Source organism: Rhincodon typus, chromosome 9, assembly GCF_021869965.1.
Source record: "Rhincodon typus isolate 14 chromosome 9, sRhiTyp1.1, whole genome shotgun sequence".
Lineage (NCBI taxonomy): Eukaryota > Metazoa > Chordata > Chondrichthyes > Orectolobiformes > Rhincodontidae > Rhincodon > Rhincodon typus.
Window position 1 is genome coordinate 44,085,613 of NC_063340.1, and position 22,353 is coordinate 44,107,965.

Sequence of the window (22,353 nt, forward strand, 5' to 3'; positions counted from 1 at the left end):
CTGCTTTTGTGTATTTTAACGAAGGATAAATTTTGGTTAGGACATCAAGATAACCCCCTGCTCTTCTTCGAAAAAATCCTACAGTACTGTTAGGTCCACTTGAGGGGGCAGAAGGAGACTCAGTTTAAGATCATATCTGAAAGAAACCTCCACAGCATTTACTGAGACCACATCTGGAGTAGTGCATACAGGTTTGGTGCCCTTGCTTGAGGAAGGATGTAATTGCTTTGGAGGCAGTTCAGAGAATATTCACTAGATTAATTCCAGTGATGAAAGGCTTGTTTTATGAGGAGAGATTGAGCATTTTAGGCCTATAACTGCTAAAATTTAGACGACTGAGAGGAGATCTTATAGAGGCATATAAGGTGCTAAAGGGGATTGACAAAATAGATGTAGAGTGGATTGTTGCAATGTCAGGCAATTGAAAATGAGAAGTTGTAAAGATAAGGGCTGGCAGATTTAAAACAGAGAGGAGGATGAATTGCTTCTCTCAAAGGGTGGTTGCCAGGACACCGAATAAATTTCAGGAGGAAACAAGCATTTTTAAATTATAATGGATTAAAAGGTTATGTGGAGGGGGCTAGAAAGTGGAGTTGAGGCCCAGATGAGATCAGCCATGACTGTATTAAATAGTTGATCAGGCCCAAGGGCTAATTGTCTAATCCTTCTCCAAGTTCTTATGTTCTTATGACACCTGAGATGGTGGAGCTCAATCTCCACAGTATTATTATACTTAAGTGCAAAAATCAAGGCTGACACTCAAGTCCAAGTGGGAATTGAACCGAAACTTATGACTCAAGAAAGCTGTGCCAAAGCTGACACTATTCACACGTTTGTCAACCATTTGGAACAATCCTATTGGCAATGAGAGGCTGAATGTGCAGCACCGAAATAGGCAATATAAATCATTTAGTCTGTTTCCATGTTTATCCTTCACATGAGCCTCTTCCATTTTACATCATTCCACCATTTCCTACATAATCTTCTATTCCTTTCTTCCTCATGTATATATCTAGCTTCCCCTTAAATGCATTTATGCTATTTGCCTTCCTATCTATCCTTGTCATAGTAAGCTCTACATTTTGATGTTCACTTTCACTCTAGTACATTATGGTTTGAATTTAATAGTGATTAAAAGGCTAAGGGAATAGTTTCATATTTATGTAATTTTTACAAGCATCAATAATATACACATGATCAGATTGTTTGCAGTGATGTAGCCAAGAACCAGAGACCAATTAACAAAATTAAGAAAGCAGGTAATCCAGTTCTATAGGAGGAAGATTGATTCGATTGATTAGTTAGACTGGGAGAAGACTAAGTGACTCAAATCAAGACAAATGCTGTGAGCAGATCTGTTGGACTGAAGGGTCTGATTCTGAGATCTAATGTTCTGGTTCCAGATCACCAAGTTCAACGGCCTTAAATGTATGGAAGTCTTGACTGACATATTTGAGAGCTACGAAAATAAATATAAACCATACAGATGCCAATAAATTAATGTGGCAGAATGGCAATGGCCTAAGATTGATTCTCTGCTCAAATCCCATTTCAAAGTCTTCAGATTACGAACAAGGATGCATTGACACAGAAAACACTTAAGGCTGATATGAGATGTATTTTCATTAGTTATTTAGAAATTTAAGGGTGGCCTTTTTATAAATCCTCCTTTTTTCAAAAACATCCCACAGAATATCTGTGGAATAAATTGATTTCCTTCATCCTCCTCTTCTAGATTTAAGTCCGTCCAAGGCTTTTTTATATGCTGTACTTTCCATGTGGAGTTGGTTCAATTTCAGGTATAACTTCTATTCATCATTTTACCTAACTCAACACAGCACAATCTCATCCTAGACTTTCAAACTTCTTGCCAGCTTGACATAACAGCAACATGCCAATTGTGTGTTGCGATCTACTCCAGGACTTGAGCACATCATCAAGATGAACACTTTAATGTAGTATGAAGATAGAGTGTTCCATTGTCAGAAATACTGCTTTTGAGATAAGAGACTAAAACAAGGTCAAGTCTTCCCTTAGAACAGAAAGGATCCAAGGTTCAGAGAAGCTCTCCTGATGTCGTGGTGAACATTTACCCCACAAAAAACGACACAAATGCCGAGTGATCTTATTTCCTATTTGTGGGACCTTGCAATGTTCAAATTGGTTGTTAGGTTTGGTCCAATTTTGATTTGATTTGATTTATTATTGTCACATGTACCAAGATACCGTGAAAAATATTGTTTTGCATGCTTTCCAGACAAATCATATCTTACATAAGTACATCAGGGTACTAGAACAGAATGCAGAAATTTGTATTACCGCGACTGAGAAGGTGCGGAGAAAGATCAACTCTAATATATAAGAAGTTTGTTCATAAGTCTGGTAAGAGGGGAAGAAGCTGTTCTTGAATTGTTGGTACGTACTTTCAAACTTTTGAATCTTCTGCCGGATGGAACAGCATGGAATAGAGTGTACCGGGGTGGAAGGGATCTTTGATTATGTTGGCTGCCTTCCCGAGACACTGGTAAGTATAGATGGGGTTAATGGAAGGAATGATGGTTTTAATGATGGACTGGCTGCATTCAGAACCCTCTGTAATTTCTTGCAGCCTTGGGCAAAGCAGTTGCCATACAAAGCTGTGATGCACCCAGATAGGATGCTTTCCTATCTGGGAAGAGTCATTGTGGACATGCCAAATTTCCTTAGTCTTCTGAGGAAGTAGAGGCATTGGTGTGCTTTCTTGACTTTGGCATCGACATGGATGGACCAGGACAGATTATTGGTGATATTTACTCCTAAGAACTTGAGCTCTTGACCATCTCTATTGATAGACAGGAATGTGTCCACTCCGCTTCCTGAGGTCAATGAACAACTCCTTTGTTTTGATGACATTAAAGGAGGGATTGTTGCCTTTGCACCATGCCATTAAGCTGTCTATCTCTTTCCTGTTCTCTGTCTCGTTGTTGTTTGAGATCCAACCCACTACGGCGCTGTCATCAGCAAGTTTATAAATGGAGTTAGAGCGGAATTTGGCCACACAGCCATGAGTGTAAAAGGAGTACCGTAAGGGGCTGAGTACAGAGTCTTACGGGCCTTCGGTGTTGAGGATTATTATGGAGGTGGTGTTGTCATCTATCCTTATTGATTGCACTCTGTGGGTCAAGAAGTTGAGGATCCAGTTCAGAGGGCGGGGAGCAGCGTCCTAGGTCTCAGAATTTGGAGATGAGTTTTGTTGGAATTACGGTGTTGAAGGTGGAGCTAAAGTTAATAGATAGGGAATCTGATGTAGGTGGGGTCCTTGTTATCCAGGTTTTCCAGGGATGAGTGTAGGTCAGGGAGATGGCGTCTGCTGTAGACCTATTGTGACAGTTGGCGAATTGTAGTGGATGAAGGCAATCTGGAAGGTTGGAGTTGATGAGTGCCATTACTAACCTCAAAGCACTTCATAATGATAGATGTCAGAGCCACCATGCAGTCGTCATTAAGACACAATGCCTGATTTTTCTTTGGCACCAGGATGATAGTGGTCTTCTTGAAGCAGGTGGGAGCGTGACATTGGAGTAAGTACCCATATAATAAATGGGTACAGTCTAAAAGTAATCAATTGATTGCACAGCATTTTGTGGGTGGTTTAAATGTGAAATACAGAGTTTCTTTCTGCAGTCACTTCATGGCACCAGGGAGAATACAAGTGGAAGTGAAAGTGAGAGAACGTATGTGCATGAGACAGAAAGAATACAAAAATGATGACTGGAAGAAGGTAGAAAAGGACAGCTCTGGGGAGAGGATCGAAGAAAATGTGATTATCGTGCATGGAAAAAGTGCCATTTTGCCCATTGCCCACTGTGTTGATTACAAAAGAACTATGCAGCTATTCCCGTTCCATCCTGTCCCCAGACATTTTACTTCCTTTTCCACGCACTACTCTACTGCTCTTTGTAAATGAATTCTGTTTCTACCATTATTTGTGACAAGCCATTTCACATCCTACCAATTCTGACAAAATATTCTTCTAATTTCTCCTTTTACCTTTTCAGACATGCTTAAAATTTGTACTCTCTGGACAGCAACTCATCTGGATGAAAATTGGAAACAAATATTTACCTCAAAGTTTCTCAACTTTTGAACCTCTCAATCAGATCTGCTCTTATCATTATTGCTTTGATGGAAATAACCCATTTTTTCCCTCCTAAATGAAGCAACTGAGGCCTGGTGAAATCTTAGCAAATGTCTTCTACAACTTAACTGTAGTAGGGATTCACAATAATGATTTACATAGATTTAGCTTTATCTTATTGATTTCGCATTCTATATGCCCATTTATAATGACAAGCTTCCCAGATTTTTAAAGTTCACTTTATCAATATTTCAGCCTACTTTCAAAGATCAACATATTAGAATCTTCAACTCTGTCTTTGATGATTATGTACACAGGATAAGAAAAACACTTAGAAGTATGCACACACGATCAACCTCTTAATGCCCTCATCCTGTAACGCCACCTTTTTGTCATCACCACCTTTTAAAAATGGCAATATTTAATAAACCTCTCTCAAAGATCCTGGTCTTACCCCTCAAAGACAAATGGAGAAGCCCAAAGATCCATAACTTGTTATTTTGTTGTCCAAACTATTTCCTTTCTTCAAGGATTCTGTAATATTTCAAAAATGTAGTTGCATACTCGTGTGGGATTATAAGGAGTTAGTCTTTAGCAGCAGCAACGCAATACAGTTTCACAAATGAATCACTGAGCAATATCAATCCTCCCATATTAAACTGAATTTCCTGGCTTCTCTATTTAGTCGACTTCTAGTTCTTTTTGGCTACAACACAACAACAAACAAACCGACCACTTGTATATTAGCGATTCCAGTAATAACTTCAAGGGATTGATACAGATCCCCTCAATCTTTTAATCACTATTGAATCCAAAATCATAGCAGGATTTTGATCTTCATAAACTCAATGTACTCAGTAGGAAGTGTGGGCGATACATTCAGAATCCATGCTCTTGGTCGTACCTTCTTTAAAGCCAACATAGTTCTTATTATGGAATTGCAATAGTACAGTTCTCTAATGAGGTCTCCCAAAACTTTACTATAGTACAATTTAGACCAAATAGTGTGGACACCACATCCTAGAAACAGGTTATTTTCGGTTGAAACTATTCAGCAGGAACTTGAACTTTATCAAGTTATCAATATTATCTTTAAGACTTCTTTCTATCATCTTGAACCTGCTTACAAATTTTACGCTTGATACTTAAAAAGAACACTTAAGAGAATTTAGGGAGCCAAGCACCAAATTAACTACAAGTCGTAGTCTACAATTTATTTTCTTTCCAAAAGTCTTTATTATAAAATAAGCATGAATTCAGTAATTGTGAGATTTATCACCAGTTCCAATTTATTAAAAAATGCAAAACAGTTCAGACCAGTGAAACGTTGGGAAAATGAGACGTGATATTACAAAATATGGATTGCTAAAATAATCTTTTGGAAATTGAAGTAACTGCTTCATTATTCTATATCAAATCACCATGTGTCTTCTTCTTTAAAAATGATCACCTTTATCAAAGAAACTTGTTTTCTATCAAGCATCCCCTATCAATGTTAGGCATTGCAAATAATCTGCTTCTGTACTCTTTTTGCAATTTAATTGCACTCTACTTGTTGTTTCTCCCAAAATGTACCTTACATTTATTTATATTAAATTTCACAAAATTTTCCTTGCCTAATTTATCTCTTTTTGTAGTTTCTTACAATACTATTTATTCCCCATGTAGTACTCCCTATTGTTCTGGCAACTGCACAAGTACTACAGTACCCATCCAGATCATAAAGTATTTCTCACAAGCTGCTGTAACATGATTTGCAGATTAAGTGGTTAGCACTCCAACCAATGTTATCATCAATAACAACCTGAGGAAACCATATATTCAATGCTCTTAAGATCCGTTTAACTCAAAATAAATTAAAGCAACCTTCATTTGTCCCTTCTGCACCATCGCTACCTCGCTTTACAAAGTCACCCTGTTTCCCTGCCTTAATATTTTTAGATCCATCCATCCATCCTACCTCGATCAGAAAATAAATCTACCTACAAGATGCACTGCAGAAATACTACAGCACCATCCAAATCCATGACTACTTTCATCTAAAAGTAGAAGGGCAGCAGAGACACGGGAACATCATCACCCGCAAAATCTCTCCAAGCTACTTACAATCCTGATTTGAAAATATATTGCCGTTCCTTCACTTGTTAATGGGTCAAAATCCTGGAATGTGCCATTAATATCAATTGTGGGTCTACCTATAGCACATGGACTGCACCGGTTCAATAAGGCAGTTCCATCACCATTTTCTCAACGGCAACTAGAGATGGGCAATAAATTCTGGCTGGCCAGCAATGCCTATGTCTCATGAGTGAATTAAAACAAAATCAGGCCCTCAAAATAAATTAGATAGATCTCAGTAGAGCCCAAGGAGTAAACGAGTGACCTATTTGGATTTTAAAGTGCGGCAGAACATGGTCACATGCCGTGGAGACACTGGATCAATTTATTAGCTGGTAATATAAATGCCATATTAAATCTTACAGTAGTATCTCCCTAAATTAAATGTGTACCATATTGTATCTCCTTGAAAATTGCATAACAGTTAATACATTTTAAAGCAAATGTAGTAATTTTATTACTCCATCTATACTTCCCGCTGCCTCGGGAAGGCAACTAACATAATCAAAGACCCCTTCCACCACGGTTGTATTCTGTTCCACCCTCTTCCATCAGACTGAAGACATAAAAGTTTGCATATATGTACGAATAGATTCAAGAACAGCTTCTTCCCCACTGTTATAAGAGTTTTGAACAAACCTCTCAAATGTTAATTCTGATCTCTTTCTCTGCACCTTCTGTGCAGCTATAACAATGTACTCTGCACTCTGTTCTGCTACCCTGATGCATTTTGTATGGTACGATCTGCCTGTATAGCACGCAAAACAACACATCTCACTATATATTGGTACATGTAACAAGAATAAATCAATCACTGCAGTCAGCACCCCAATAAATAAAAGGGATTGTTAGCTGTTAGATAGCAAGAAGTGGGAATCCTGAATGATCTACTGTCTCCAACTAGCAAGCACAGAAACACTCAGCTTGATCATTCTATTTCCCAGAGACCACAGAAAACCCTTGGAACATTCCTGGTCAGCAAGATTTGGCAACACAGTGGATAAACACATGGTGCTAACTGGGAAATGTTTGAGAACATTTTTACAGCTGAATTAGGCAATTGATGCTGTAGTTGGTTGCTTGAACTTTAAAAAGCTATGAAGCAGATTTTCTTTCAGTTAATATATTATTAGCCTTCCAGAACATAATACCACTGAAGCAATCTACAGTTAGCTACTAAATTGCATTCAGTGAGAAAGATCACCTTTCTCTCAACGAAGAAAAATGGAATTACAAATAAAAGCTCCTTTCGCTATTTCAAGCTCAAAGGCATAATTGTCTGGAACACAATTATCATGGCTTCAGTCATCTTCCATCTCCTGTTTATAATTTATGTGCCAGTGTTAAATATTTCAAAGCATAGCTGAAGAACAAGGGAGTCCTTTCACAGTCTGAAGCAGAAAGCAAAGCTTTGTTCCCACAAGATTAAATGGCATAACAAAATTTAGAAATTTCACAAGAAGTCTAAAAAAGGACCACTCCCTCTTTTCTTCCTCTATTGTTCTCAGTCGCTCAGCTACCAAAATGTTCTGTTAACTCGGTTAAGGCTAACTACCGGGAAGGTACATTATCTGATCACTCCGAATCTAGAAGGCTGTTGTCAGTCTTTTTTCCCCCTTTTTAAAAAATGTTTTAACTTATTAATAATATTTAGCTATTTTCTACTTAGTACCATATTATTTATTTAAAGCTTTAAAATGGCAATTTGCTTTAAAAAAATATTATGGCACCACATGGTTACTGCACCTGCTAAGTAGAGTTCACAGGGATCCCAACAACAGCACTAACAATGGCTTAGCATTCTTACCTTGAAGCTGCTTGAATCTTCCTTCCAGCTGATTATAATTGTATGCCATCTGAGAGGGAAAGCCAGTGGATAATGGTCCTGATATGCTAGACGCCCTATGTATTTCCATTTGATGGCAATATAATGAAGCGCAAAACAGTAAAAATAAGGAGGAATGCAATCCTCCCGCAGACTCAGTGCACCACAGAACCCTGGTAGAAAAGTGTGGCTGGTTACTGCTCGTGTAACTGGCCTGCAAGTAAGCTTCTTAAATAAACAAAAATCTAGCATGCTCCATTCAATATAGGTTGATAGTGTAAAAAGGCATCACCCATAGATCAGCATCACATCGCTTTTTGATTGTCCAGTTCGCTAGTCTCCAGACTATGTTAGCCAACAGCTTTAAAATTGCCAAGGAAATGAACGACTGAACGGCACACCCACTAAACATAAGCCTGCAGTTTATCTTCCTTCTTTCTGAAGCCAATAAGCACACCTTCACATTACTCCAGTCTGCAATGTAATTTAAGTAGTAGGCAGTCACAGTTTGAATGATGTCACGATTAACATAGGAGTAGGAAGGAACGGAATGTACCACTTGCAAAAAAAAAGGGGTTCACGAAAAGTATGCAATCGTAAAACACATCGAGTAACTGCTATAAAAAAAACTGTTGTCCTTCGTGCACATCTGAGATTAACTGAAATTTTCAAGATTTCTCTATTTTTACATGAAGTGTGTTTTCCTCCAAAAAAATACAATAAAGTGCTTCCTGTTATGGTCCCTTCTTAAATATGGGAGAATTGCAATCGTTTGTTTTAAGTGCCTCATGTAACGGGAAAGTCTCATATTTCTATCAGAAAGGAAGGAGGAAGAATGTCTTTCTTTTCCTTGCATTCCATTACACAATAGAACGTCAGTACAAACATTTCAATACTATCCTTAAACTTCTGGAATCACTTAAAACTGGAATTAAGACACCACAGTCACATGTGTCTGTGTTTCCACTGCGAGCTGATTATTAAACCTTAAAATACTGACAGCAATTTAAAATCTTCAGAAACAAAATAGTGCTTCCCAGATTGCTTTAGCTTTTTTGAGACTCTGTAAATACGGCAGAGTAAAAAGCATGATTTGCATATCAAGTGGCTGGTACTTAAACTGTTGTTATCATTAACAACAACCTGAGGAAACCATATAATTCAATGCTCTTAAGATCCCTTTAAATCCAAACAAATTAAAGCACCTTTATTTGTCCCTTCTGCACAATGTCCATTTCTCTTTATGAAGTCATCCCATTTCCCTGCCTTGGTATTTTTAGAGATAGAGATACCCACACAGGCCCAAGCTATGCCTGCCTCTTTGTAGGTTACGTGGAACAATCCCTCTTCCATAGCTACACTGGCCCTAAACCTCACCTCTTCCTCCATTACATTGATGACTGTATTGGCGCCGCCTCATGCTCCCATTAGGAGCTTGAACAGTTCAGCCACTTCACCAACACCTTCCACCCCAACCTTAAGTTCACCTGGATCATCTCTGATACCTCTCTCTACTTCCTGGACCTCTGTATTTCCATCTCTGGCAACCACCTGGAAACTGATTTCACACGCACCGACTCCCACAGCTGCCTAGAATACACTTCCTCCCACCCACCTTCCTGCAAAAATGCCATGCCCTATTCCCAATTCCTTCACCTCCGCCGCATCTGCTCCCAGGATGAAGCATTCCACTCCTGTACATCTCAGATGTCCTCATTTTTCAAGGACCGCAACTTGTCCCCCTCAGTGGCCGAGAACGCCCTCGACCGTGTCTCCTGCATTTCCCGCAACTCATCCCTCACACCCCCTCCCCGCAATAACAACCAAAACAGAATCCCCCTCGTCCTCACGTACCACCCCACCAACCTCCGGATCTAACGCATCATCTTCCGACACTTCCGCCATCTGCAATCCGACCCCACCACCAAAGACATTTTTCCCTCCCCACCCTTAATCTGCTTTCCGGAGGGACCACTCTCTCCAGGACTCCCTTGTCCGCTCCACCCTCCCCTCCAGCCCCACCACACCCGGCACTTTTCCCTGCAACCGCAGCAAGTGCTACACCTGCCCCTACACCTCCCCCCTCACCCCAATCCCTGGCCCCAAGAAGACTTTCCACATCAAGCAGATGTTCACCTGCACATCTGCTAATGTGGTATACTGCATCCACTGTTCCCATTGTGGCCTCCTCTACATCGAGGAAACCAAGCAGAGGCTTGGGGACTGCTTTGCAGAACACCTACGCTCGGTTCGTACTAAACAACTGCCCCTCCCATTCCTCAGACGACATGTCCATCCTGGGCCTCCTGCAGTGCCACAACGATGCCACCCGAAGGTTGCAGAAACAGCACCTCATATTCCGCTTGGGAACCCTGCAGCCCAATGGTATCAATGTGGACTTCACAAGCTTCAAAATCTCCCATCCCCCTACCGCATCCCAAAACCAGCCCAGCTTGTCCCTGCCTCCCTAACTTGTCCTTCTTCCCACCTATCCCCTCCTCCCCCCTCAAGCCCCACCCCCATCTCCTACCTACTAACCTCATCCCGCCCCCTTGACCTGTCCGTCCTCCCTGGACTGACCTATGTCCTCCCTGGACTGACCTATCTCCTCCCTAACTCCCCACCTACACTCACCTTTACTGGCTCCATCCCCACCTCTTTGACCTGTCTGTCTCCTCTCCACCTATCTTCTCCTCTATCCATCTTCTATCCGCCTCCCCCTCTCTCCCTATTTATTTCAGAATCCCCTTCCCCTCCCCCATTTCTGAAGAAGGGTCTAGGCCCGAAACGTCAGCCTTCCTGCTCCTCTGATGCTGCTTGGCCTGCTGTGTTCATCCAGCTCTACACCTTGTTATCATTGGTATTTTTAGACCCAACCACCCTAACTCAAATCACAAAAAAAAGTCTACCCATGTTTTTGTCCACAGTGACAGCCACGTAAACAGAAACAAATATTAACACAGCACTTGCAATTTCTTTTTATCCCGTCGTGGGACGTGGTGTCAGCATTTACTGTCCTGTTCTTCAAAAAGTGGTGTAAGCTGCTGCTTCTAACCGCAAGTACACCCATAGTGTTGTTGGGAAGAGAGATCCAGAATCTTGATCCTATAACCATGAAGGAAAAGTGACATCATTCTAAGTCAGGATGGTGTGTGGCTTGGAAGGGAATTGACACATGGTATTGGTCTCATGCATCTGCTGTGCTTGATCTTCTAGGTAGTAGGGATCATAGATTTGGAAGGAACCTTGATAAGTTGCTGCAGTGCACCTTTTCTAAACCACATAATGCTGTCACTGTGAATTCGTGGAGGAGTGAATGGATGTTTAAAATTGATGAATAGAGTGCCAATCAAGCAGGCTGCTTTGACCTGGATAGTGTTGATCTTCTGGAGTGTTGTTAGAGCTTCGTTCATCTAAGCAAGTAGAGAGTATTCCATCATTTTCCTGATTTGTGCTTGATAGACGGTGGACAGGCTTATTCAAAGTTTGAGAGGTGCTTTTGCATTTATATAGAGTCAGAGTCATACAGCACAGAAACAGAGCCTTTGGTCCAACCAGTCCATGCCGAACATAATCCCAAACTAAAATAGTCCCACCTGCCTGCTCCTGGACCATTTCCCTCCAAACCTTTCCTATTCATTTATCCATCCAAATGTCATTTAAACATTGTAATTTTACTCGCATCCACCACTTCCTCAGGAAGTTCATTCCACACGTGAACTACAACCTGTGTAAAAAATTTGCCTCATGTCTTTTTTAAATCTCTCTCCTCTCACCTTAAAAATGTGCCCCCTACTCTTGAAGTCCCCCATCTGAGGGAAAAGACAACCACTGTTAACTCTAGCTATATCTCTCATTATTTTATAAATTTCTATCAGATCGCCTCTCAACCTCCTACATTCCAGTAAAAAAAGTCCCAGCCTATCCAGCCTTTCTTTATTACTCAAACCTTCCAGACCCAGCAACATCCTGGTAAATCTCTTCTAAACCTTCTCCAGCTTGCTAATACCCTTCCTATAACTGGGAGACCAGAACTGGACATAGTATTCCAAAAGAGGCATCACCAATGTCCTGTACAACCTCAACATAATGTCCCAAATCCCCTACTCAAAGGGCTGAGCAATGAAGGCAAGCATGCCAGACGCCTTTTTAACCACCCTGTCTATGTGTGACGCAAACTTCAAAGAATTATGCCTGCAGCCGTAAGCCCCTCTTTTCTACACTACTCAAAGCCCTACCATTAATTGTATAAGCCCTACCCCTGTTTGTTGTACCAGAATGCAGGACCTCACATTTATCCAGATTGAACTCCATCTGCCATTTTTCAGGCCATTGACCCATTAGATCAAGATCCCATTGTAATCTTAGAAAACCATCTTCATTATCTACTATGCCACTGATTTTGGTGTTGTCCACAAATTTACTAACCATGCCTTGTATATTCTCATCCAAATCATTTATATAATTGATAAAGAAAAGAGGACCCAGAACCGATCCCTGTGGAAGACCGCTGGTCACAGGCCTCCAGTCTGAAAAGCAACCCTGCACCATTACTCGGTCTCCTGCCATTAAAGCAATTATACATCCAATTGGTAAGCTCATCCTGAATCCCATGTGACCTAACTTTACTAGTTATTCTACCCTGCGGAACATTGTCAAAGGCTTTACTAAACTCCAAAGAAACAACGTCTACTGCTCTGCCATCATCAATCTTTTCGGTAACTTCCTCAAAAACTTCAAACAAATTTGTGAGACACAATATTCCTCACACAAAACCATGCTGACTATCCCTAATCAATTTTGCCTCTCTAAATGTCCACAAATCCTATCTTTTATAATAACCTCCAACAATTTGCACACAACCGAGGTCTGATTCACAGGTCTATAGTTCCTCGGTTTCTCCTTATAACTTTTCTTAAACAAAGGTACAACATTGGCCATCCTACAGTCATCAGCCACCTCACTGGTAGTTATAGATGATGCAAATATTTCTGTAAGGGGTCTCATAATTTCCTCCCTTACTTCCCACAATGTTCTGGGATACATTAGATCATGTCCTGGAGATTTATCCGCATTTATATTCTCTAAGACCTCCCAAATGTCCTCTTCTGTAATGCGAACTGTTTTAAAAATATCAAAGTTTATTTCTCTGCATTCTCTAGACTTCATTTATTTCTCCATAGTAAAAACTGATGCGAAATATTAATTTAGTATCTCTCCCCTCTCCTTTCAACAGAAAGGCAACCTCCTTGATCTTTAAGAGGTTCTACCCTTGCTCTAGTTTCCCTCTTGCTCAATATATTTGTAGAATCATGGCTGGACCAATTCAGTATTTGGTGAGGATTCAGTAATGATAATGCCATTGAATGTCAGGTGAATGCCTCTGGTTGCAGATAGTCATTCCCTGGCATTTGCGTGATGTGAAAGATAGGTGTCAGCCCAAACCTGAATGTTATCCAGGTCTTGATGCATATTGGAATGTACAGCTTCAGAATCAGAGGTCCCAAACATTGTGAATTATCAGTGAACATCTCTACTTTGATGGAAGGAAAGTTACTGATAAACTGATAAAGTTCAAGGTGGTTAGACTTCTAATACTTGCTGAAGAACTCCTACAGCAATGCAACTGGAACTATCTGATTGGCCTCGAACATAGCCATCTTCCTTTTTAAACAGGTACAAATGCAACCAATGGAAGGTTTTCCAGATTCCCAATGACTTCAGTTTTGCTAAGGTCTCTTTGATCTCATACAAGTCAAAAGCCACTGTGATGTCAAGATCGGTCACTCTTACCTCAGGATTACTGTCCATGTCTGAACTAAGTAAGCAGTGAGGTCAGAAAGTAAGTTGCTCTGATGGAACCTAGACAGTGCACATTGAACAGGTTATTGCAATGCAAGTACTGATTTATAGCACTGCCAGCAACACCTTCCATCATGATTATAAGGCGGCTTAAGGGGTGGTAATTAGCCACAATAGATGTGTCCTGCTTTTGTAACATGGCACATCTCCACAGTGGAGCTTTTGAGGCACAGTGGCAGTGGCCCTACCTCTGACCCAGGAAGTCTGGTTTCAAGACTTACCTGTCTCATGTGTATGTCACAACATGTCTGAGCAGGTTGATTAAAATAAAGATACCTGGGCAGTCCACATTATCAGGTAGATGTCAGTGTCATGGGTGTATTGAAACTGCTCGGATAGAGTTCAGAGAGAATTCTAGCCCACAAACCTTCATTACTATTGGCAGGATGTTTTGGGAGCACATAATTAAAGTATGAGATACTGCAATAACTGTTTCTTGATATTGTGTGGTGTGAATTAAATTAGCAGAATATTAGCATCTATGATGCTGAGGATCTTACGAGAAGGCCAAGATGGATCTCCACCAAACATTTCTAGTTGAAGATGATGGTAAATACTTCAGCTTTATCTTTTATACCAATTTTATGGCTCACCCATCATTGAGATATTTACGGGGCCTCCTTCTCCAGTTAAATTTTTAGTTGTACAACACCATTGATCATTGGATACTGAAAACTGTAGCGCTTAGACCAGGTCCATTGTTTAAGAGGTGGCTTCATTCTGCCCAATTTTGCTGCTTCTGTTGTTTGGCATACAAGTGGTCTTGAGCTGTATCTTCACAAGGTTGATACCTCATTTTTAGGTATGTGTTCCTGCACTCTTCATTAAACTACAGTTGACCCTTTGGCTTAACAGTAATGGGTGAATTAGGGACGCAGGTTTACAGACCATTGATAAATATCATTCTGCTGCTGCTGATCGCCTACTGCGCTTCATGGATGCCTAGCTTTGAACTGCCAACTTTATACAAAATCTTTCCGAGTTAGCATGGTGATAATGCCACTGATCACAATGGAGGATATGCTCGGTGCAAAGATGAGATTTGGTTTTCACAAGCAGTAAGGACTGTGCATGGTCACATATACCTATGTTGTCAAGTTCAAATGGATCTGCAAGAGGTAGACTGGTGAATACTAGGTTTACTAGCTTTTTCCCTCTTGTTAGTTCCCTTACTATCTGCTGCAAGCCCAATATCAAGGATCCTTCTATCTTCACTGTAGAGGATAAAAATAACATCCCAGAAATAACAGAATCTCAAGGTGAAAGGGAGTGAAAGGTACTGAGGAAATTATTATATCCAAACTCTTATTTGTTCCTTGGCCCTGATGGACTTGATTCAAGGATGTTAAAATAAGTGGCTGTTGAGATAGTGGATGCATTGGTTTCAATTTTCCAATTTCTCTAAATTCTGGAAAAGCCCCATCAGACTACTGACCAGTAAATGCAACTCCTCTAGGAGAGAGGAGGGAGACAAAGCAGGAAACTGCAGGCCAATTAACCTAACAACTGTCACAGGGAAATACAAAGATCTATTATTAACGAGGTTATAGCACAGCACTTAGAATATCTTAATGTAATTGGGTAGAACCAACATGATTTTATGAAAAAGAAAACATGTTTCACTAATTTATTAGAGATCTTTGACAAAGATAAATGTAGATAAATGATAACCCATGGATGTACTGCCCATAGATTGCCAGAAAACAACCGATAAAGTGCCACCTCAAAAGGTAAAAGAGGAGATTGTGGTGTAGAGAATAATATATTGACATAGACAGGGATTAGCTAACATAGAAATTTAGAAAATAGAAGTAGGATTAGCCATCGTAGGAGCAAATTACTGCAGATGCTGGAATCTGTACTGAAAACAAAAAATACTGGAAATCACAGCGAGTCAGGCAGCATCCGTGGTGAGAGAGCAAGTTAACGTTTTGAGTCTAGATGACCCTTCATCAGAGCTGACGTAGTGTGAAGGGGGCTGCATTTATATGGAATAGTGTTGGGGGTGGAGTTCTGGGGGAGAAAGGCTGTTGATAGTGCAGATTAAGTGATTGGAATGTGAGAATGGCAGAATAATGATGTGTTTGACTGCCAAACTGAAAAGAACAGATGGTCCCACTGGAGTGGGGGAAGGGGAAAGAGGACATGGTGACAGAGAATGCAACAAGTAGAGCTAAAAGAAAGGGAAGAAATGGGTTCACAATCTGAATTCACTCCCATTCAATGGTATGTCTATCTTTTCTCAGGTAAAGGGAGCAAAATCCACATACACTGCACCAGGTAAGGTATCACCAAGGCCCCGTTCAGCAGCAGTAAGACCTCCTTGCTTCTGTACTCAAACTCTTGTACAATGAAGGCCAAAAAATATATTTGCCTTCCTAACTGCTTGCAGCATCTACATGCTTGCTTCTAATGACTGGTGTACATGGACATCCAGATCTCTTTATAAATTAACATTTCCCAATCTATAATTTGAATAACACTCTACTTTTTATTTTAACTACCAGTGTGGACAACGTTACATTTATCCACTGGTGGACAAATCCCCAGGACCCGATCAGGTGTACCCTAGAACTCTATGGGAAGCGAGGAAAGAGATTGCTGGGCCCCTTGCTGAGATATTTGTATCATCGATAGCCACAGGTGAGGTGCAGGAAGACTGGAGGTTGGCTAACGTGGTGACGCTATTTAAGAAAGGTGGTAAGGAAAAGCCAGGGAACTATAGACCGGTGAGCCTGACATTGGTGGTGGGCAAGCTATTTGAGGGAATCCTAAGAAACAGGATTTACATGTATCTGAAAACAAGGACTGATTAGGGATGGTCAACATGGCTTGTGGCAAATCGTGTCTCACTAACTTGATTGAGTTTTTTGAAGCAGTAATGAAAAGGATTGATGAGAGCAGAGCAGTGGACATGATCTGTATGGACTTCAGTAAGGCATTCAACAAGATTCCTCACAGTAGACTGGTTAGCAAGGTTGGATCACACGGAATAGAGGGAGAACTAGCTATCTGCATACAGAACTAGCTCAAAGGCAGAAGACAGATGGTAGTAGTGGAGGGTTGCTTTTCAGACTGGAGGCCTGTGACCATTGGTGTGCCACAATGATCAGTGCTGGATTCACTGATTTCTGTCATTTATATAAATGATTTGGATGTGAACATGGAAGGTATAGTTAGTAAGTTTGCAGATGACACTAAAATTGGAGGTGTAGTGGATAGCAAAGAAAGTTACGTCAGGGTACAATGGGATCTTGATCAGATGGACCAATGGGCTGAGGAGTGGCACATGGAATTTAATTTAGATAAATGTGAGGTGCTGCATTTTGGAAAGGCAAATCAGGGCAGGACTTATACACTTAATGGTAATGTCCTGGGGAGTGCTGCTGAATAAAAAGACGTTGAAGTGCAGGTTCATAGTTGCTTGAAAGTGGAGCCATGGGTAGATAGGATAGTGAAGACGGCATTTGGTATGCTTGCCTTTATTCATCAGTGCATTGAGTATGGGAGTTGGGTTGGTCATGTTGCGGCTGTACAGTACATTGGTTTGGCCACTTTTGGAGTATTGCATGCAATTCTGGTCTGCCTCCTAAAGGAACGATGTTGTGAAACTAGAAAGGGTTCAGAAAAGATTTACAGAGTCAGAGAGTCATACAGCACAGAAACAGACCCTTCGGTCCAACCAATCCATGCCGAACATCATCCCAAACTAAAATAGTCCCACCTGCCTGCTCCTGGCCCATATCCTTCCAAACCTTTCATATTCATGTGTCCATCCAAATATCTTTTAAACATTGTAGTTTTACCCGCACCTACCACATCATCAGGAAGTTCATTCAACATGTGAACCACCCTCTATGTAAAAAATTTGCCTCTTATGTCTTTTTTAAATCTCTGTCCTCTCACCTTAAGAATGTGTCCCTTAGTCTTAAAATCTCTCAGGTTAGGGAGAAGACAACTGCCATCAACTCTATCTATATCTCTCATTATTTTTTAAATTTCTAAGAGGTCACCTCTCAACCTCCTATGCTCCAGTGAAAAAAGTCCCAGCCTATCCAGCCTTTCTATATAACTCAAAACTTCCATACCCAGCAACATCCTGGTAAATCTCTTCTGAACCCTCTCCAGCTTGATAATATCTTAATCTGGGAGACCAGAACTGGACACAGTATTCCAGAAGAGGCCTCGCCAGTGTCTTGTACAACCTCAACATAACATCCCAACTCCTACACTCAAAAGACTGAGCAATGAAGGCAAGCATGCCAAATGCCTTTTTAACCACCCTAACTATATGTGACACAAACTTTAAAAAAATTATGTACCTGTAACTCTAGGTCCCTCTGTTCTACAACACTGCCCAAGGCCCTACCATTAATTGTATAAGCCCTACACTTGTTTGTTACACCAAAATGCAGTCCCTCGCATTTATCCAGGTTGAACTCCATCTGCCATTTTTTCAGCCCATTTGATCAAGATCCCTTTGTAATCTTAGAAAACCTTCTTCACTGTCTACAATGCCACCAATTTTGGTGTCAAGCACAAACGTACTAACCGTGCCTTCAATAATCTAATCCAAATCATTTGTATAAATGACAAACGAAACAGGACTCAGAACCAATCCCTGTGGAACACCGCTGGTCACAGGCCTCCAGTCTGAAAAACAACCCTCTACCATCACTCTCTGTCTCTTGCCGTTACATCAATTATGTATCCAATTGGCAAGCTCACCCTGAATCCCACGTGATCTAACTTTACTAATTTTCTACCATTTATGAGGATGTTGCCAGGGTTGGAGGTTGTGAGCTATAGGGAGAGACTGAATAGTTTGGGCCTATTTTCCCCAGAGCGGAGGCTGAGGGATAAACTTATAGATATGGGCCAAATACTGGCAAATGGGACTAGATTAATTTAGGATATCTGGTCTGCATGGACGAGTTGGACTGAAGGGTCTGTTTCCATACTGTACATCTCTATGACTCTACAAATGTTTCACAGGCATAACTGGTAGTTTTGCAACTGCGCAAAGATGAAGCAATATGTTGTCTGACTAAGTCAATGAGTGTCATCACACGGACAGAGCATTTTGACAGGATATGCTGTGACACTGACAACCAAAGTACTTTCCATTTGATTTTAGGCCTCTGAATTTTAATTCTTTACCAGTTGGCTTTCTGTTCCACTGCTTACGTTAAAAGGAAAACTCCAGGCATAAGTGGAAGCAGGTGGTGAGTGAAGAAAACACAGTTGGGTTGTTGTAAAGGGCAGAAATGAAATGTCAACAGTGGCTGGGAATGGTTAGCCTACAGGGGTCAAGTGGGAGCAGGATTTCAGAGGCTGGACATTATTGGGTCCTTAAGGAATGACCATGGGTGAACAGTTATGTGGCTAGGAGGAAGGACAGATGGTACGGTGATCATGATAGAAGAAGGAATACTCAATGTTGAGGAAATAGGCAATTTGCTTTTGGAGTCCAACAAAGGATCCCTGCTCTTCCTGGCCTACATGGAAGTCAAAAGAAAAGAAAGTTAACTATCTTGGTCCCTTTTGCCTCTGGAAATGCTTGCCAGCAATAAGGCCTGAGGTTAAAGTGAGAGATCAAACTCAAATTGTATCACTGGAACATAAGATGCATATTTAAAGGAGGACCCTTGATTCCTTCTGGTAGATGTCATGTTGTATTTATCAGAAAAAGAGCTAAAATTCATAACAGTGAACAGACAAAGGGATCACAGCAAGTAAGATGCTGTAGTCATTTTAGTGATTTGGTGACTGCACTGCAACCAGCAAACATTATAAAATGGCAGAACTTGGAAAGTCTGCACTCAGCTCACCACCCCAACACAGGAGTCAAATATTCCCACGGAGCTGATCAATCCTACTATTTTCCTTTGTATTAATTTGTGATTATTGCATAAAAGCAGATTCAGCGTAGCCTACCACTATTCTCCTGCATCAAACTGATCTGGCTCTCAGTCAATGTTTATTGAAGCAGTACATACAGGCAGGTACATGCTGAAGAACAATTATGCACAACAGATGAAGTACATGCAATTAGATCAGATGAGAGAAAATGAGAAAATGTATAAGCAAAGAAAAATGAATTGGGATATAAAAGGACAAACTTTTGTTTCTTGCATCCAGCAGACAGATTATGGATCAGTTCTGCAGGTTAAAATATTAATACAGTTCCAACATTTTGGACAAACCCGAACAAAGGCATTAGTGCTTCTGCAATGACTTGTCAAAGACGGGTCTCATTTAGCTTGTTGCAATACCGAAGTTAAATTTGCTAAATAACTCCATGGCTAAAGACTAATTTTCATTACAGCCAATGGTTAGAGACTAGTTCTACTGATATACATAGCTAGGAATTTTAATGAATCTGGGATTTAGGGACTGTCATTAGCTATGTGAGACCTATGCGTGAGAGCCAGAGGCCTCACTGCTAAATATTACCCGAAACCTCCATAGTTAATATTTTACACCATGTGATATGCAAGCATGTTGTTACTTCAATAGCATGAATACTGGCAGGTTTTCAAAGGAGAATGCAGAAAGTATGCATACCTTATAATTATAGCATGCTTTCAACTACTTAACATATAATCTTGATAACGAGTGTGTCTGCAAATTACATAGACCTGATAGGTGCCACTGCCCAGCCAAATCCTATGTCCACTCAGACGTACCAGGATAAATTATCTATTGTCAATTGGGAGTGGAATCCCTACTCATTATTTCCCTTCCCTACTTAGAGGGCACTGAAGACAGTTTCCATATCTTACTACAACAATCATTAAAATTTACAAACTAGTGGCATTGCAGACAGGAAACTTTTCCTATGCAAGCTGAGAAACTTTTGAATCCGCTCATATGTATCATTTTCTTCTTGTTCTTCATTATAACTACTAAATGTATCACCATTTTTGTCCAACTGCTCTACCAAGAGGTACAGAAATGGTCTAGTTAGATCATATGCCTCAAATTAAAAACCATCTCAACATAGAAAACTGCAGCAGAGATGTGCTGCTCTTTGCCCATTGGGTTTGTGCCAATTCTTTTAAAGAGTGATCTATCTGATCTTACATCTTGCCTCTTTCCTATTATCTCTACATTTTTCCACCCTGAAGTTTTCATCCAATTGTCTCTTTGAAAGACACGATTTGAATCTGTTTCTATCAAGAAGCGCAATCCAAATCCTAAGCACTCATTGTGTAAAGATGGTTTTCCTCATTTTACATATGGATTTTTTGCCAATTAGCTTAAATCTGCATCCTCAGGTTGCAAAATTGTTTTTCCATGTTTACTCTGTTTAAATGCATCATAAACTTCTTTGCACTCTTCAGTTTCAGGAGGAATAACCCATCTTCTCCCATCCAGGACCATTCATCAGAACAAGACTGAGAAAGAGGTCTGGAGCTGATTAGTCCAGGCAAAACCAACTCAGAATAGCGGGGGAAGGTTATTGCCTTTTCATGGCACTGCCAACAACCCTGTCTGTTACTTTGCTGATGAATGAGAATAGACTGATGGGATAGTAATCAGCTAGATTGGATTTGTCCTTTCTTTTGTGCATTGAAAATATCTAGGCAATGTTCTACATCTTTAGGTGGATGACAGTATTGTGACTGCATTAGATAAGCCTGGTGAAGCATGCAGCCAGCTCTGGAGTGTATCTTCAGTACAATAGCTGGGATGGTGCCAGGACTCGTACCATTTTCAATATCCAGTATCTTAATTTAAGTAAGTAAATTGTGAAAAACACTATCAATGCAAGATATTAATGAAATGGTAGCAAAAAATAATATTTTATTTTTCCTTTTTGAGGTCTGTTTAAAGTCATGAATGAAGAATTCATGAAACATTCCACTGCTGCAGTCAAATAAAATAGCTTTTTACTTGAGGCCAAACCTTATAGACTCAATGAAGGGCACAGCTTTCAAGAATCACAGAAAGCAAGTTACAGACTTGCAGCAACCATGGCACACAAAGGTTATTGTTGACCACTATCTTTCTACGACATTGTTTGGATAGAGTAATATCCTAGAAATTAAGAGAATCAAATCTGAATTCTGAAAAAAAATCTCTCATTTGGTTTGGTTGGAATTTAAGTACATCATGTTAGAACATGTTCACATAATCAGTGTTTTTTTCTATTATGTTAATAAAAATTGTGATACCACCTGGAAGTTCTAGGAGCATCGTGTTGCTGTGAAAAGAAATCTCTATAGAAAATAGGTTTGACAACAACAATTTATTATGATAAAGACACTAAATAAATTAAAAACTATCCAAAGTACTTCACAGGAAAGCATTATTAAACAAAATTATGAAATTGAGCTGCATTAGAGTACAAGTCAAATGACCACATGCTTGGTTAAAAAGGTAGGTTTTAATAAGAGTCTTAAAGGAGAAAGCAAGATAAAGAGAC

At 40.3% G+C, this 22,353-nt stretch overlaps 1 protein-coding gene across 2 annotated transcripts in view; it reads right to left on the reverse strand.

Moving 5' to 3' along the window:
- Positions 1 to 22,353, reverse strand: part of sptbn1 (spectrin, beta, non-erythrocytic 1) — a 390,719-nt gene that overhangs the window by 271,412 nt on the left and 96,954 nt on the right. Inside the window, exon 1 of one of the 2 annotated variants that reach the window (XM_048601481.1) lies at positions 8,043 to 8,519. The exons of the other annotated variant lie outside the window; for it this stretch is intronic. Coding sequence (XP_048457438.1) covers positions 8,043 to 8,151 — 109 coding nt within the window. The 5' untranslated portion in view covers positions 8,152 to 8,519. Of the gene's footprint in view, positions 1 to 8,042; positions 8,520 to 22,353 lie in introns of those variants that run through there. 2 annotated transcript variants of the gene reach the window in all.